Source organism: Jaculus jaculus, chromosome X (assembly GCF_020740685.1).
Source record: "Jaculus jaculus isolate mJacJac1 chromosome X, mJacJac1.mat.Y.cur, whole genome shotgun sequence".
Classification (NCBI taxonomy): domain Eukaryota; kingdom Metazoa; phylum Chordata; class Mammalia; order Rodentia; family Dipodidae; genus Jaculus; species Jaculus jaculus.
This window is the reverse complement of record NC_059125.1, coordinates 55698027-55712848: the sequence shown is the minus strand read 5'-3', so window position 1 is coordinate 55712848 and position 14822 is coordinate 55698027. Positions and strand designations below refer to the sequence as shown.

The 14822-nt window shown below is 38.9% G+C and overlaps 1 protein-coding gene and 1 pseudogene across 13 annotated transcripts in view; both read right to left on the bottom strand.

Annotated features, from left to right (window-relative positions):
- The window catches only part of Huwe1 (HECT, UBA and WWE domain containing E3 ubiquitin protein ligase 1), a 198312-nt gene that overhangs the window by 53993 nt on the left and 129497 nt on the right, over window positions 1–14822 (bottom strand). For all 13 annotated transcript variants that reach the window (XM_045140148.1, XM_045140153.1, XM_045140152.1 and 10 more), the window contains 11 exons: window positions 14391–14486; window positions 13235–13504; window positions 12330–12482; window positions 10678–10805; window positions 10394–10475; window positions 7800–7976; window positions 7234–7387; window positions 6331–6689; window positions 3050–3245; window positions 1661–1828; window positions 267–412 (listed from right to left, as the gene is read on the bottom strand). In XM_045140148.1, the coding sequence (XP_044996083.1) occupies window positions 267–412; window positions 1661–1828; window positions 3050–3245; window positions 6331–6689; window positions 7234–7387; window positions 7800–7976; window positions 10394–10475; window positions 10678–10805; window positions 12330–12482; window positions 13235–13504; window positions 14391–14486 (1929 nt within the window). The remainder of the gene's footprint in view (window positions 1–266; window positions 413–1660; window positions 1829–3049; window positions 3246–6330; window positions 6690–7233; window positions 7388–7799; window positions 7977–10393; window positions 10476–10677; window positions 10806–12329; window positions 12483–13234; window positions 13505–14390; window positions 14487–14822) is intronic.
- On the bottom strand, window positions 8065–8176 carry LOC123456769 (annotated as a pseudogene).

The window sequence follows — 14822 nt, the reverse complement described above, 5'->3', positions numbered from 1 at the left end:
GGCCTCAGCAAGCCCACTCTATCTGCCCCATCTCTCAAATAAATGAATGAATAAATAAATATTAAAAAAAGAATGGGGAAGGAAAGAGGAAAATCACTTGGGAAACACTACCAAACAAAGGGATAGAAAAATGGAAGGGATCCTTCAAATATGTCTTTACTTTTAGGCAACAATTGCTTTACATATGTATCAAAATTCTTGCAGCAAAACCCGAAATACTGAACACAGGAGAAAAAGAAAATAGAATGCTTTTGGAATTAACTTACATTTAAGGAAAAACTTGACTGTGAATCAAAATCACTGCTTTGACGAGTAAGTGATCGGTATTGCTGGTACACATCATCACCCATGTCTTGCAGGAGCTGGCCAACCTCTTGGGTCATACCTCCAGGTTTAGGATCAGATTTGTCTGCTAGAAAAAGAAACATCGAAAAAGAAACATAGGGTCAAGGAGATTGCTCAGCAATTACAGGTGCTTGCTTGCAATTCTCTAGCCAACCATGCAAGTTCATAAAATACCACTGGGATCTCTACCTCGAACACAAACAATAAAAAAATTAAATCCTTCTACCTCTGCCTCCCAAGCGCTGAGATTAAAGGCATGTGCCCGCCACGCCTGGCCAAAATACACAATTCTTTAACTGTACAATATTAATGCCAATTTAGTTGGCTCAGTTTCACTTAAAGTTATCACTTACTGACATTACTGGGTATGTATTTAGAAATGGCATTAATGTAATAGTTATGCTGCCTAACAATGTCCCTGACACATACATAAATACACATAATCTTCTCTTTTACTTTCTGTCTCCTTCTCTCTCCTAGGACTACAATAGTGATTGATAGCTTTATCCTAACACTAACTATTTGTGTGACCATAGGCTATGCCTAAGCTGTCACCACTAAGTTAAAATGAACATACCTAGTACTAAGGAATGTGCAATGGGAGGTCAAAAAGAAAGAAAAAGTTTGAATAGTATAGTTATATCACATTGGGAAGGGGAGATATGAAATTAGGTAAAGATTCTGTGGTGGTAAGAAAAGCAAGCAACTCTAAATGGATCATATTGTTATATGGATGAAAATCACCAAAACAAAGACTCATTTTTTTTTTTAAAAATCAGTAGTCATTAATTTTTGTAATTATGCAGACTTACCATGTAAGTATGTTATGAATAAAATCCAGGAGGACTTGACTGGAATAGAACATTGGGCTTTAAGCAATTCAAATGGCAACCTCATAACTAGGAATAAAAGTGGATTGGGATGGTGGTCTTAAGTGAGGAAGTCATGTCTCAATGTATAATAATGCCCTTAGCTCTTTGGGCAAGAAAAAAAATTTTGCTTTTGAGTACACAAGTATCAGAAAATTTTGGGTATTTTACTTTCAATCTGCTCACATCATGTTATTATTCCCCTTTTTGTTCATTCTTCTGCCTGGCATATACGCTCATAAAGCACTCGTGTCACAATTTCTTCATTCACAATGTTCAAGATTCATTTCAGAACAGACTTATGTCTTGCCTAAGGACTGACTCACCATAACCTTGGCACATGTGATCTCGAAAGAAGTGCCTTGTCAAGAATGTGGGCATAATGCTTACTAAAGCATATGTTGGTTAAAATAACTGCAGCTAAATGAAATGAGTTCTCCATATACCTTCCTCTGGAGCATGGTATGCAGCCAAAGCATTCAGCATATCATAGATCACTTCTTTGATAGTATCAGGAATTACAGGCAGAGATGAAGGCTTCACAGGAGTCGTCTTAACCAGCTGCACAGCATTAGGGCCTTTAATTCTAAGATTCTCAAATTCATCATCTGAAGCTGGGTAAAATGAAACAGAGAAAAATCAGTTAATAGTGATCTGGTACCTAAACTTAGTTACCAAACACCAAAGACCAAGACAGGGGCTGGCAAAGTATAAAAGGCTGGAAAATGAGGCAATTTTCAAAATAGGTTCAAGACTTTTTTTCTTCCCCCTAGCTCAGGCTGACCTGGTAGTTTCAGGGTGGCCTCAAACTCACGGCAATCCTACCACTGTCTCTCGAGTGCTGGGATTAAAGGTGCATGCCACCATGCCTGGCCTTAAAGACATTTTATAATGAATTTATTTTTATTTATTTGATGGGGGGGTAAAACCAGGGCTTTCAAATATTGGAGACAAACTCCAGATGCAAGCACCACCTAGTAGGTCTGGCTTATGTGGGTCCTGGAGAATCAAACCTGGGTTCTTTGGCTTTGTAGGCAAGCGCTTGACCACTAAGTTATCTCTCTAGCCCAAGTTCAAGTCTTATGCTAGTAAATCTGGTTTATACCTTCTGAAAATTTTTGTTTTGATATCTAGTTCTATGATTTCAACCTCATTTTTTCCCCATTCCTTATTTTCTTAGAAAAAAATGAGGGAGCATACATGAGAAATGCCCAATGGATAGCCAGGTATAAAGCTGGGGCTCACCAAACTGCACCCCCTTCTCAACTTTCTCTTTAAGACAATCTCAGAAACCCACAGAAAGCTGAAAGGTGCATAAAAATCCACACCTTTGATTTAGAATTAGCATTTGACTACTGTTAAATACTACATGTACTTTCTAGAGTACTGTGATGGTTTCTCAGCATCTAGCATCTATGTCAAGGTAAATGCTTATGTGGTGCATGTTCCCAATGTTTGTTCACATTGGCAAGAGACCATGGGCATGCGTGCCTATTAGTCAAATTGAAAAATATTCCCAGTTTATCTAACTATTTTGCTTAAATATATGGCAAGAGTACAGATAACACTATAAATGCCTAATGACTCTTGTATCCATTTATCCTACTGCCATATCAACATGAACATTTAAAAAAAAAAGATTGACCGAATGAGTCCTTGGAAACTGTGGAATCTATCTCAATAGGATGAAGCCTAGATACAGAAGTACCTATGGAACTGAATAACTCAAATGGTCAGCCACCAAGGTCTCAACATTTGTCTAATGAGGCTCTCCAAGTTATAGATCTCAGAAAAACCAGGTATCAATGTCCCAAAGAATAACAAAAGAAATTTACCAGTTCCTGAGCCTCGAGGAGCTGGAAGGGCAATGCGGATACAGCAGTTGGCCACTTCTGTGAATATATCTGGATTGCGACATGCAGCTGGCCCAAGGACGCGAAGGATGTAGTTGATCTCCCGAGAGCCTAGGCTGCCAGATACAACACCAGAGGTAGTGCTTCCAGCTCCACTTGTAGCTGCTGAGCGAACAACCTAGTAAAAAAACATTACTGATTAAACGATACTTTCTAAAAGCCCCCAAATCAAAAATGCAGTCAAAGAGGAATTAACACAATCCAGGTGTGGTAGTGCACACCTTTAATCCCAAAACTTGGGAGGCAGAGGTAGGAGCATCTCTGTGAACTCAATGTCACCCTGAGACTACATAGCGAATTTCAGGTCAGCCTGGGCTAGAGTGAGAACCTACCTCAAAAAAGCAAGGCAAACAAACAAAGGATTATTAGAATTATCATACTAAGCAAACTATGCTTTAAAACAGTGGGTGGGGCTGGAGAGATTGCTTAGTTGTTAAGGCGCTTGCCTGCAAAGGCAAAGGACCCCGGTTTGATTCTCCAGGACCCACGTAAGCCAGATGCACAAGGGGGCGCACACATCTGCAGTTTATTTGCAGTGGCTGGAGGCCTTAGCATAGCCATTCTCTCTCTCTCTTTCTCTCTCCCCCCACCCCCTTCTGTATCTCTCTTAAATAAATATACCACTATTTTTTTTTTGGGGGGGGAACCTTTTGAGATAAGGTCATGCTCTAGCCCAGGCTGACCTGGCATTCATTATGTAGTAGGTTGGCATCCAACTCACAGCAGTCCCCTTCCCTTAGCCTCCCAAGTGCTGGGATAAAAGGCATGCGCCATCATGCCCCAGAAAAACTAATAATTTTTACCATAGACTGTGTATGATAATTATAGAAACTGAGATATACCTCTAAATCATAGATACCACATGGCTACCACATTTTGATGACAAGCCCAGCTTCCTTAAATGTAATTTTAAAACCATAATGATAAAAATATGTTAACAGTAATATTCAAGTAATGTATAAGACCAAAAATTAAAAGAAAATTGTTTGTTTTTGGAGGTAGGGTCTCACTTTAGCTCAGGCTGACCTGGAATTCACCATGTAGTCCCAAGGTGGCCTTGAACTCTTGCTGATGCTCCCATGCTGCCTCCTGAGTACTGGGATTAAAGGCATGCACCCCTATACCCAGCTAAACATTTTATGTTCCAGTGTTCATCATAATGATGGCCCAATGAAATAAACTATTCACAGACTTCATCAATAAAATACTCAATAAGATTAATACCTTTTGGTGTTCAATGCTTTACCACCCTAGATGGCCGTTTGCTATAGAATATTCTTTGCCTGCTGCCAAATTCTGTCTATGCATGTTGGCACAGAATTTCTAAGTAAAAGGCTATCTTAAGTTGATAGTACCAAATTGCCATACAATGTATTATGGAGACAAAAATTTCCACTTCTACCAAACATTAAAAAAAAAGTTAAGCTGGGCGTGGTGGTGCTTGCATTTAATCCCAGCACTTGGGAGGCAGGGATAGGAGGATGGCCATGAGTTCAAGGACACCCTAAGACAGGTAGGTGAATCCCAGATCAACCTGGGCTACAGTGAAACCCTAATGCGAAAACCCAAAGAACTACACCGGGTTTTCCATATGCATACCTGCAGGGGTTATTAGTAAACACTTACACTTTGCAAACATGATGACCTAAAATTGCCACTGATTTTCCTTTGCTAAACAAACCATTCCCAATTTGTACTTGAAAGTTTCTCCAATGAAGGTCTGTGTTAACTTTAGCTTTTGGGGGGGGGGGCATGTATGGCCTATGTGTAATGAATGAACATGAATGTGCCAATGTGGCATCTCATGTGTTCATTAGCAGCCACTTTAGAACGTCAGGATTCCTTTTCTATCACTCAAGTGTTTTTCCTTGTGATGAAATCTCTTACTGATTCTGGAACTTGCTGTTTGAGACTCCTAGATATTCTCTGGTCTTTGCTCCCTGTAGGACTAGATTTACAGATGTGTGTGGCCGTGCCCATCTATTTACATGTGCTCTGGGAGATTCAAATTCAGGTAGTCTTGGGCCCCTTCAGGAAGGCCCTCCTGCTTGAGGAGGAGACACGCTTAACTGCAAAACCAACTCTCCATATCTAATCTGGTTATTTTATTTTTTTGAGACAGGACCTCATTCTAACCCAGGATGAGTAGAATTCACTATGTAGTGCCAAGCTGTTGTCAAATTCACAGAGCTCCTCCTACCACTGGCTCCCAAGTGTTGAAATTAACAGCAAGCATCACTATGCCCAGCTATCTTTATGAGACAGAAAGAAAAGAGCCAGGCATGGTGGGGCACACCTTTAATTCTAGCACTTGGAAGGCAAAAGTACAGGATCCCCATGAGTTCGAGGCCAACCTGAGACTACATAGTAAAATCTAGGTCAGCCTGAACTCAAATGAGATCCTACCTCAAAAACAACAACACATAGAGTGACAGGGTCTTCTGCCACTGTAAATGAACCCCAGATACATCTGCCACTTTGTGCATCTGGCAGTAGGTGTGTAATGCAGAATTGAACACAAGCCATCAGTTGCATCAAGTGCCTTTCTTTATATACTGAGCAATCTCTCCAGCTTATAATCATAGGATTTAAAAAGAAACTATATTTATTTCTTTTATCTACTTGAGAGAGACAGATACAGAAATAGGCAGGTAGAGAGAAAGAGAAAATAGGTGTGCCAGGGCCTCCAGCCATTGCAAATGAACTCCAGATGTGTGCGCCCCCTCGTACATCTGGCTTACGTGGGACCTGGGGAGTCAAATCTGGGTCCTTTGGCTTTGCAGGCAAGCGCCTTAACTGCTAAGCCATCTCTCCAGCCCAATCATAGCATTTTAAAGTTTTAAATATGGGCTGGAGAGATGGCTTAGCAGTTCAGAGCTTACATGTGAAGTCTAAGGACCCCAGGACACACTTTAGACTCTCGTGCACTGTGCATTTGACTTTGCATGGGTATTGGGATCTGTGTTGTTAGGCTTTGCAATCACCTTCACTACTGAGGAATCTTTCTAGCCCATTCCTATTTTTTTAAAGTCACTCAATAGAATAATTTACCATACCCAAGAAAGTTTTCCAGAATAAAGTTGGCAAATTTGATGGACAGATTATGCGGTATACTAATGCAGCTATATACCCTCTAAAATATAGAGACCTAGGAGAACAAAGGTATGGGGTAAAAACCAGAATGTGACCCCATAAATGCTGACCTTTTCCATGGTATGACGAAGAGTGCAGGGATCCTCAATGATGTGTCTTAAGAGAAGAGTGACCAGGGGAGTAAACCCATTGAAGCCTGAGCTCTGGGTCAAATTCAAGATCATGCGGGTACTCTTTAGCTCTGCAAACATCATGGCATATTTGTGGTCCCGGGTGAGCCTCAGGCAGAGACGAAGGGTGGCATGCAAAGTATCTGGGTCCACAGGGACTCCTAGCATGCTCACACAAGCCCGGATTAGGACAGTCACCATATCTTCCGTCAGGCCTTGAATCAGGATCTCTCCAATTTTTGTTTCTTCAAGGCTAGTTTCCTTTTCAGTGTTTGTAATCTCTAGGGTCAAAGGGATATCTACAAAAGGGAAAAATAGTTTAAACAGCTTGACATTTCCTCCCATACCTCTCCTTACAAAGTAACTAGCCAAGAACTTGAGCACTGTTATGAGAAACACACCATTTCTAAGGTCAGGTGAAAGGTATATATAAGGTAGGACTATATGTGTCTTTTACTTTTGTTGGAGGAAAGGAAGTCACTTGCAAATATATTAGCTAGACTTTGAGCCATAAACACACAATAGGTTTAGGTAAAACTTTTACAAAGCTGGGTGTGGTGGCACATGCCTTTAATCCCAGCACTTGAGAGGCAGAAGTAGAATTAAGAATGAGTTCAAGTCCAGCCTGAGACTACATAGTACAAGTCAGCTGGCATACAGAGCCAAGACTCTACCTCAGAAACCAAAATAGATTAAAAATCAAAGTTTAGCACAGTGGTGCACAACTTTAATGCCAATTATTCAGGAGGCTAAGGGAGGAGAATTTTAAGTTTAAAGTTGGCCAGGAGTACACAGCAAACCATCGCAAAAAAAAGATACAAAATGAAAATGACTAATCATTGCCTTTATTTTCTTTACGTTTAATATCCATTTCTTTACTTTCTTCCAGTGTTTTCTCTAGTTCTTGTCCATTGCTACTTTTTGAATTTTTATTCAGTCGTGGTACCCTGAGAAGAGTTAGCATCACAGGACGTCGGTTCCCTGTTTCTTCATTAACCTAGGAATTGGAAAAGACAGAAATAAAATTCGCACCAAAAAAAAATAAATTCATAAAGGTAGGCCTTCTAACAGGAAAGAACTCCGACATTTTATTTTGTAAAATTTACAGGAAGAAAAATCAAAGGTATCTGGAGGGAGCATAGCACTATCTACTCTTAAAATGAATTCTAAACTCTTCAACAGAGCAGATATAATCTCTAACCAGTTTCTAACCTTTGACTGAACACTTAAATATGTCAAGGAAGGACAGTATCAAATAACCACAGACCAATGGTCCAACCAATTTAAAAGTGCAAATTCTGCTTTTTAACATGCCAAAATTACATTTTAAAAAGGAACAAAGGACAAAGGTACATTTAATACAATTCCATTTTTTTCAACAAAGTTTACAGTATTAGCTGAACATGTACCTGCACCATTGTAGTGAACTGGACAGTGTATCTTCTTCTACCTGCAGTGAATCGCACACTTGTTTCTCCAGACTTCCAAGCAGAATCAATAGTGCTGTTGTTGCTAGCACTGTAACTACACCAACGGCCAGAACGGTCATCAAACCAGCGCCAGTTGTTGCTGTTGGACTGTAGGTACTAAATATAAAAGCAAAGTTTCTTTATATTTCCATTAAGGTTGAGAAATAGAAACCATCAGTATTCATGATAAATCTAATCTGGGAAAAATAAATATACTGGACATTTAATACGTTTCACAGAAAGATTTTCATTTACATTTATTAAAGTATTAATAACTGATACTGCATTTGATCTTTGCCAAAAGGCCCAGAAGCGATTCATACTTATTTATAATCTATTCCTCAGAATCTTTATACGCCAAAAAAAAAAAAAACCCCACAACTTTAAATTTCCTAGTCCTTCCATGTTCTGTTCACAAATGTTTTTTTGTTTGTTTGTTTGCTTCCTTTTGTCCAAAACAAGCTGGATCATTTAATATGTACTGAAATAAAAAGTCTGCTTTTAAGAATATACTGAGGAACTAAGGAGATGGCTCAGTGGTAAAAGGTGCTTGCTGGCAAAACCTGCAGATTCAGGGTTCAATTCTCCAGTACACAGTAAAAAGCCACATGCAGAACAGGGACGATATGTCTGAAGTTCACTTCCAGTTCTATCCTCACTCTTAAACAAATAAACATTACAAAAAACTTATTAAGGGGCTGGGGGAAGGCTCAGCAGGCACTTGCTTGCTTATGTTTGATTTCCCCATTACCCATGTAAAGACTTAATTTGCCATGGCAAGGGGCACTGAAGTGCCAAAAGTCAGTCTATGTCTCTCCCATGCAAATGAATAAGGTAATAATAATAATCCCAATAAAGTTGCTGATACTACATTTAATCTGAGCCAAAAGTATGAGAAGTGATTAGTCAGCCTGAGCTAGAGCAAGACCCTACCTTGAAAAACCAAATAATAATAATTAAAAAAAAAACTCGGGCTGGAGAGATGGCTTAGCGGTTAAGCGCTTGCCTGTGAAGCCTAAGGACCCCGGTTCGAGGCTCGGTTCCCCAGGTCCCACGTTAGCCAGATGCACAAGCGGGCGCACACTTCTGGAGTTCGTTTGCAGTGGCTGGAGGCCCTGGCGCACCCATTCTCTCTCTCTCCCTCTATCTGTCTTTCTCTCTGTGTCTGTCGCTCTCAAAAAATAAAAAAAAAATTAAGAAAAAAAAAACTTACTGGAAAGCTTATTTTTATTTAAAATTTATTTATTTGAGAGAGAAAGAGGACAGAGGGAAGGAGAGAGGAGAGAGAACAGGTACAGCCCCAGGGCCTCTTGAAGCAGCAAATGAACTCGAGAAACATGCATGTATATCTGGCTTTACAAGGGTGCTTGGGAATTGAACCTGGGCCATCGGACATTGAAAATGTCTTTAACCACTGAGACAATTCTCCAGTCTCTATTTTTATATTTATAAATATTTTATTGGTAATAGTTCTATGAACTTTTCTTTTACTGATGTATTTGGATGCATGTGCCAGGTTATCTTGCTGTTGCAAACAATTGCCCATCTAACTTTACATGGGACTTCAGAATGGGACTTGATCCTGGGCCAGAAGGCTTTGAAGCAAGCACTTTTAATGGCTGATCCATCTTCTGAGCCTAAGGTAAACTTTTTTTTTTTTTAAGAAAGGCTAATGCATACTCTTGTCAATCATGTAGCAGAAGAGCATAATACTATAACACTGACTTCCAAGGTAAATTCATGAGGCCTTTGGCAAGTAGCTCCATAAGACGATAATTTTTTAAATTTCATTCATTCATTCATTCATTCATTCATTCATTTATTTATTTATTTATTTATTTATCTGAAAGCAAAAGACAGAGAGAGAATAAGAGGCAGATCATGTTGATTTCGAAGCTGCCTTGAGAGTACATAGTGAATCCCAGGTCAGCCTAGACTAGACAGATATCCTACCACCAAAAAAAGAATAAGAAAATAATAACTTGAGCTGGGCATGGTGGCACATGCTTTTAATCCCAGCACTTTCAAGGCCTAAGTAAGAGGATCACTGTGAATATAGGGGCACCCTGAGACTACAGAGTAAATTCTGTATCAGCCTGGACTAAAGTGTGACCCCTACCTTGAAAAATAAAAATAGCAATAATAATAATAATATGAATCTATCATTGAGAAGAGATACCTAGCAAATAAGATCCCTTGAAGGGCTTGAGATGTCAGAAGTTTGATCCCAAGCACCCATGTGAAAAGCTGGGCTTGACCACATATGCTTATAACCCTACTCTGACCATAAAGACAGCTCAAGGTTCAGTGAGACTTCTATCTCAAGGACAAAAAGAGTGATAGATGATCATTGGATATTCTCCTCTGGCCTCCATATGCATATGGAGTACACACATTTACATACATGTGCAAACATTACACCACATGAAAAAAATAATCCCAAGAGATTTATTTTCTGGTCAGACGTTGTCTTCCGGTTTAAATTTTATCTTATCAAATCATCCTACAAACCACAGATAATATACTTCATATACCTTTGTCATTTGGGATCTTCTTTTTGATGAGATAGCTGTCTTTTCATAGAAGTCAATAAGAAGCAAAACTGGGGTGATCCACCTAAAATGAAATGATATATTTAGGGTAAGCAAAAATTTGCACAAATTTGGAAAATGTCAGATACTAAGCAGTTATCTAACCATAAAATATTCAAGGTCTGTTCAATACATGCCCCAGAAAAATGTGTATGATTCAGGTTGTAAGCTAAAGGGCTCTTTAAGGAAAATAGAATAGAAACCAGTATAAATACAGAAGCACTCACTTTGGGGTCTGGACCTCCTTTTGCTCCTTGGCAGCCTGTAGGCAGGGCTGAACCACTTCTAAAAGCTTGATTAGGACATTCAGAATGCCACTTGATTCTACTACCCAAGCACAAGGTAGCTTCAACTCCTGATTAATTCAAAGTAAACAAAAAGAGAGACATAAGTTTCTTCTCAGTAACAAGAAATAGCCTCATATAGGAGAAGATTGGCATTAATGTTACTGAATTGGTTGAATGAAAATTCTACTTTTTACTACGGATTAGCTATGGGCTCTTAGATATTTCAATTTTGTGAAATAAGTTATTTCAGTTTTATACTTTGCAGTTTCATAGAGTAATAGGAAATTATTTTTTAGGTGTTAATTGTAATGATTAAACGGATTTTATAAAATTTTCCATACATTGTCTGGCATATTAATAAAGTTTGCCTGGCAAATGGCTTTTAATATCATTAGGGACTATTATGAAACTTGTATAGTCTTAAGTATGTTGAAACAGTAAAACTTACATTTTACAGAGCTTTATAATATTTCAAGCAGGAGGGATAATTAAAATAGTAATGGTTCTTAATGATTCTGTACTGTAAGTGCTGATGTTAACAGAAAAGGATTAGGTGTGAATGTTCAACAATAGGTGATTATTTAGACAATCATACTGCAATCTTAAATGAATCAGTGTTTGAATTGAAACAAAAAGGACCAGAAGAAAGGACAGTCTTTGAGTGACTTCTCTTTATATAATGTTATTGAGGGCCTCAACTATTCAATTCATTGACCCCTTTCCAATAAGTATCTGTTCTAATAGAAATGTAACAGTAATCACTGCTATCCTAAAGGAAAGGTCCATGACAGTCTCACATGTATATTGGATTCACCTCCTGAATTACTGTAAAATCTAATAATTAATAAAATTTATTTAACAGGATGAGCTACAAATGAAGAAACACTTCTCAAGTCAACACTATTTTAGTTCTTATGTTGGTTAGTGAAATAACATGTCTTGTCCAAACCACCCTCTTGACTAAAACAGTTTACTAATAGATCAGGTAGAGAAAGTAGAGAGTAGCAGTATTTTATCTGGTCATCTCAACAATGACCACATCTAATTACCACAGGCTACTCTATTATGCATGTACTAACTGATTTTTCCCTCTACCATTTTCCAAGGTAGGGTCATACTGTAGCCCTCGTTGACCTGGAATTCAGTAAGTAGTCTCAGGATGGCCTCGAACTCCTACCTCTGTCTCCTGAGTGCAGGGATTAAAGGTGTGCATCACCACCACGCCTGGCTCTATGCCATCTACCAGTTAGTTTCCCCAGAGAGAAAATAGCATTTCATGACCAATATGATATCCTATTAAATTGCTACCCCATAATCTTCTGACTATTTGTTCTGATATGACATCCTATGGTCATTACCCAGCAGCTATGCTTATATATGACCAGCCTGAATTTAGATAAAACTATGGATAGCATCCATGTAAACTAAAATACTATATTTTGTATTATATTTTGCACACTTTAGCCTACTACAAATCACACATGAAAAATACAATAATCATGCCTCCTGCTTTGCTTTCTTTGACATTCTTTGTAACAGGTGTAAATGAATTTGACAAAGGATTTACAAGGCCCAAAAGTTCGAAAACTTACCTCAAAAAGTAGTGTTAAAAGTAAGATTCTAGTAGCCAAATTGGAGGCCTGGGGGAGGGTGGCCATCTGACTGATCCATTCTGAAACAGTTTTTGTATCACTAGTTGTCAGAGGAAGAGCAGCTTTGATCAATACATCAGCAGCTTCCCATACCTAGAAAAGCAAAAAAGCAGCCAAGGCAAGAAACTACAGAGTAAGATAAAGGTTGGAAAATATTCTATCTTTACAAATACTTCCACCACCCACAATACATACAGTAGGAATGTGAATTTACCATAGGGACTTAATGTTTGAGTCAAATAAAGGTATCTTCACTAACAATTATTCTTGGGTAATTATAGGAATTTTTGGTGCACAAAGTCAATAGCAAAAAGGTTCTATGAACTTATACATCACAATATTTACTCATATATTCCCTGAAATTATTAGAAAATCAAAACCAAAATATTAGAAGGTCAGAAACCTTAGTTTGATTTTGGTTTGCAAATGCTAAATTAAAATTAATTTGATATCACCATTCTCAATTATGGTTTTAATTCCTTAAAATCTCCCCCTGCCCCTGAGGTAGGGTCTCTCTCTAGCTCAGGCTGACATGGAATTCACTATGAAGCCTCAGGGTGACCTCAAACTCATAGTGATCCCCTACCTCTGCTTCCTAAGTGCTGGGATTAAAGGTGAGCGCTACCACAGCCGGCCTCATAGAATCTTTTTTAGGAGCTCAAAAACAAATAAAGATACTATACCTTCCTGTGAAAAGACCTAGTATTCAGTTTTGCATGCATTGTGAAAGTAAATGTTGCCCAGCTATCTTTGAATGTAGAGTTAGGACAATTTTTTTTCTTATCCTACTTTCATGAGAAAAATATACCATAACTTTATATACACTCCTCTTGGAGTGTATATACCTGATTGACAACTTGCTTCAGAATCATATCACGGTAGTCTGCTCCATTACGTTTGATGGCTGTCATGATCAGATCACACACACGGTACACGGTATCTGGCAGTTCATCAAGAAGGTGGAAGCAGCCTGGTAACATTGTATCAGTGAAAGTATGGAGCTCATCTTGCTCCAGTGGGTCAGCATCTTGGAACTTCTCTAGACATTTAGCTTCTTCCTCTTCTTGTTTTTCCCGAGCTTTCCTTTCCTCTTCCTCCTTCCTGCAAGCAACTTCCTGGAGGCAGGGAAGAAAAAAATAACAACATATAGCACAGGTATAGAATGAAAGAGATCATAAGAATGTATTGCCTCACAATATGAAAAAAAAAAAATCTACCTTCTCAAACAACTAAAACATTCAAAAGGACATAGTAATGAATATACTAGCAGCCACATGGGTTAAGGCAAGATAGGGAAGACAGAAGAGAAGGAGGACTCCAATACCTAAAAGCATTGTCACTTATATGCAATATCCTACACTATCTCCAAAAAATAATTGTTAGTTACTGTCTTACAATTTCTGACAATGTGGTAAATTCAAGAAAGAACATGTATCTATGTCTGTACTCAGGTACTATCAATTATATTTTGGGTTTCTTACTTGACAATGTAGACTACTGTGTCACCTGCCTCATCTAACAGTGTCAATAACATAGATCGATGATGGATCAGAAAGTTGAGAAGGAGTACTCCCATATCATTCTTAAGAGCTAGCACTTTGCAGTACCATGAGAGCTCACAAAAATGCTAAGATTCCCGGGCTTGGTGGCACATGCTTTTAATCCCAGCACTCTGGAGGCACAGGTAGGAGGATTACCCTGAGTTCAAGGCCACCGTGAGACAACATAGTGGATTCCAGGTCAGCACGGGATAGAATGAGACCCTACCTCGAAAAAACAAAAAACAAACAAACAAACAAAAGCTAAGATTTAGCCAGGTGTGGTGACGCACACCTTTAATCCCAGTACTCAGGAGGCAGAGGTAGGAAGGTCACTGTTGAGTTCGAGGGTGCCCTGAAACTCCATAGTGAATTCCAGGTCAGCATGGGCTAGAGTGAGACCCTACCTGGAAAAACAAAACAAAGCAACCACTAAGATTTTTGGATGTACTTCTCCAGTTACCTCAGGTGACTCTGCCCTTTGATCCATAGGAATATCCTGTCCCAGAGACATGGCAATTGCTCTTATCATCTGGTCCTCTTCAGACATGCTGAGATCCTACAGAGTGACAACAGAAAATATAACAATTGGGGATGGGCAGATGAATCGGAGGTTAAAGGTACTTGCAGCATTCAAGCCCGATGACCCAATTCCTTAAACTCCTTGGTGCCCACATAAAAGCTGGGCACACGGATGGAGGTATGGATTAGTGGCTAAGGTGCTTGCCTGCAAAGCCTAAGGACCCACATTTGATTCACCAGTACACACATAAGCTAGAAGCACAAGGTGGCAAAGGCATCTGGAGTTTGTGGTGGCTAGAGACCTTGGTGTGCTCATATTCATTCTCTCTCTCTGAAATAAATATATATTTTAAAAAAATTTAAAAATAATTTT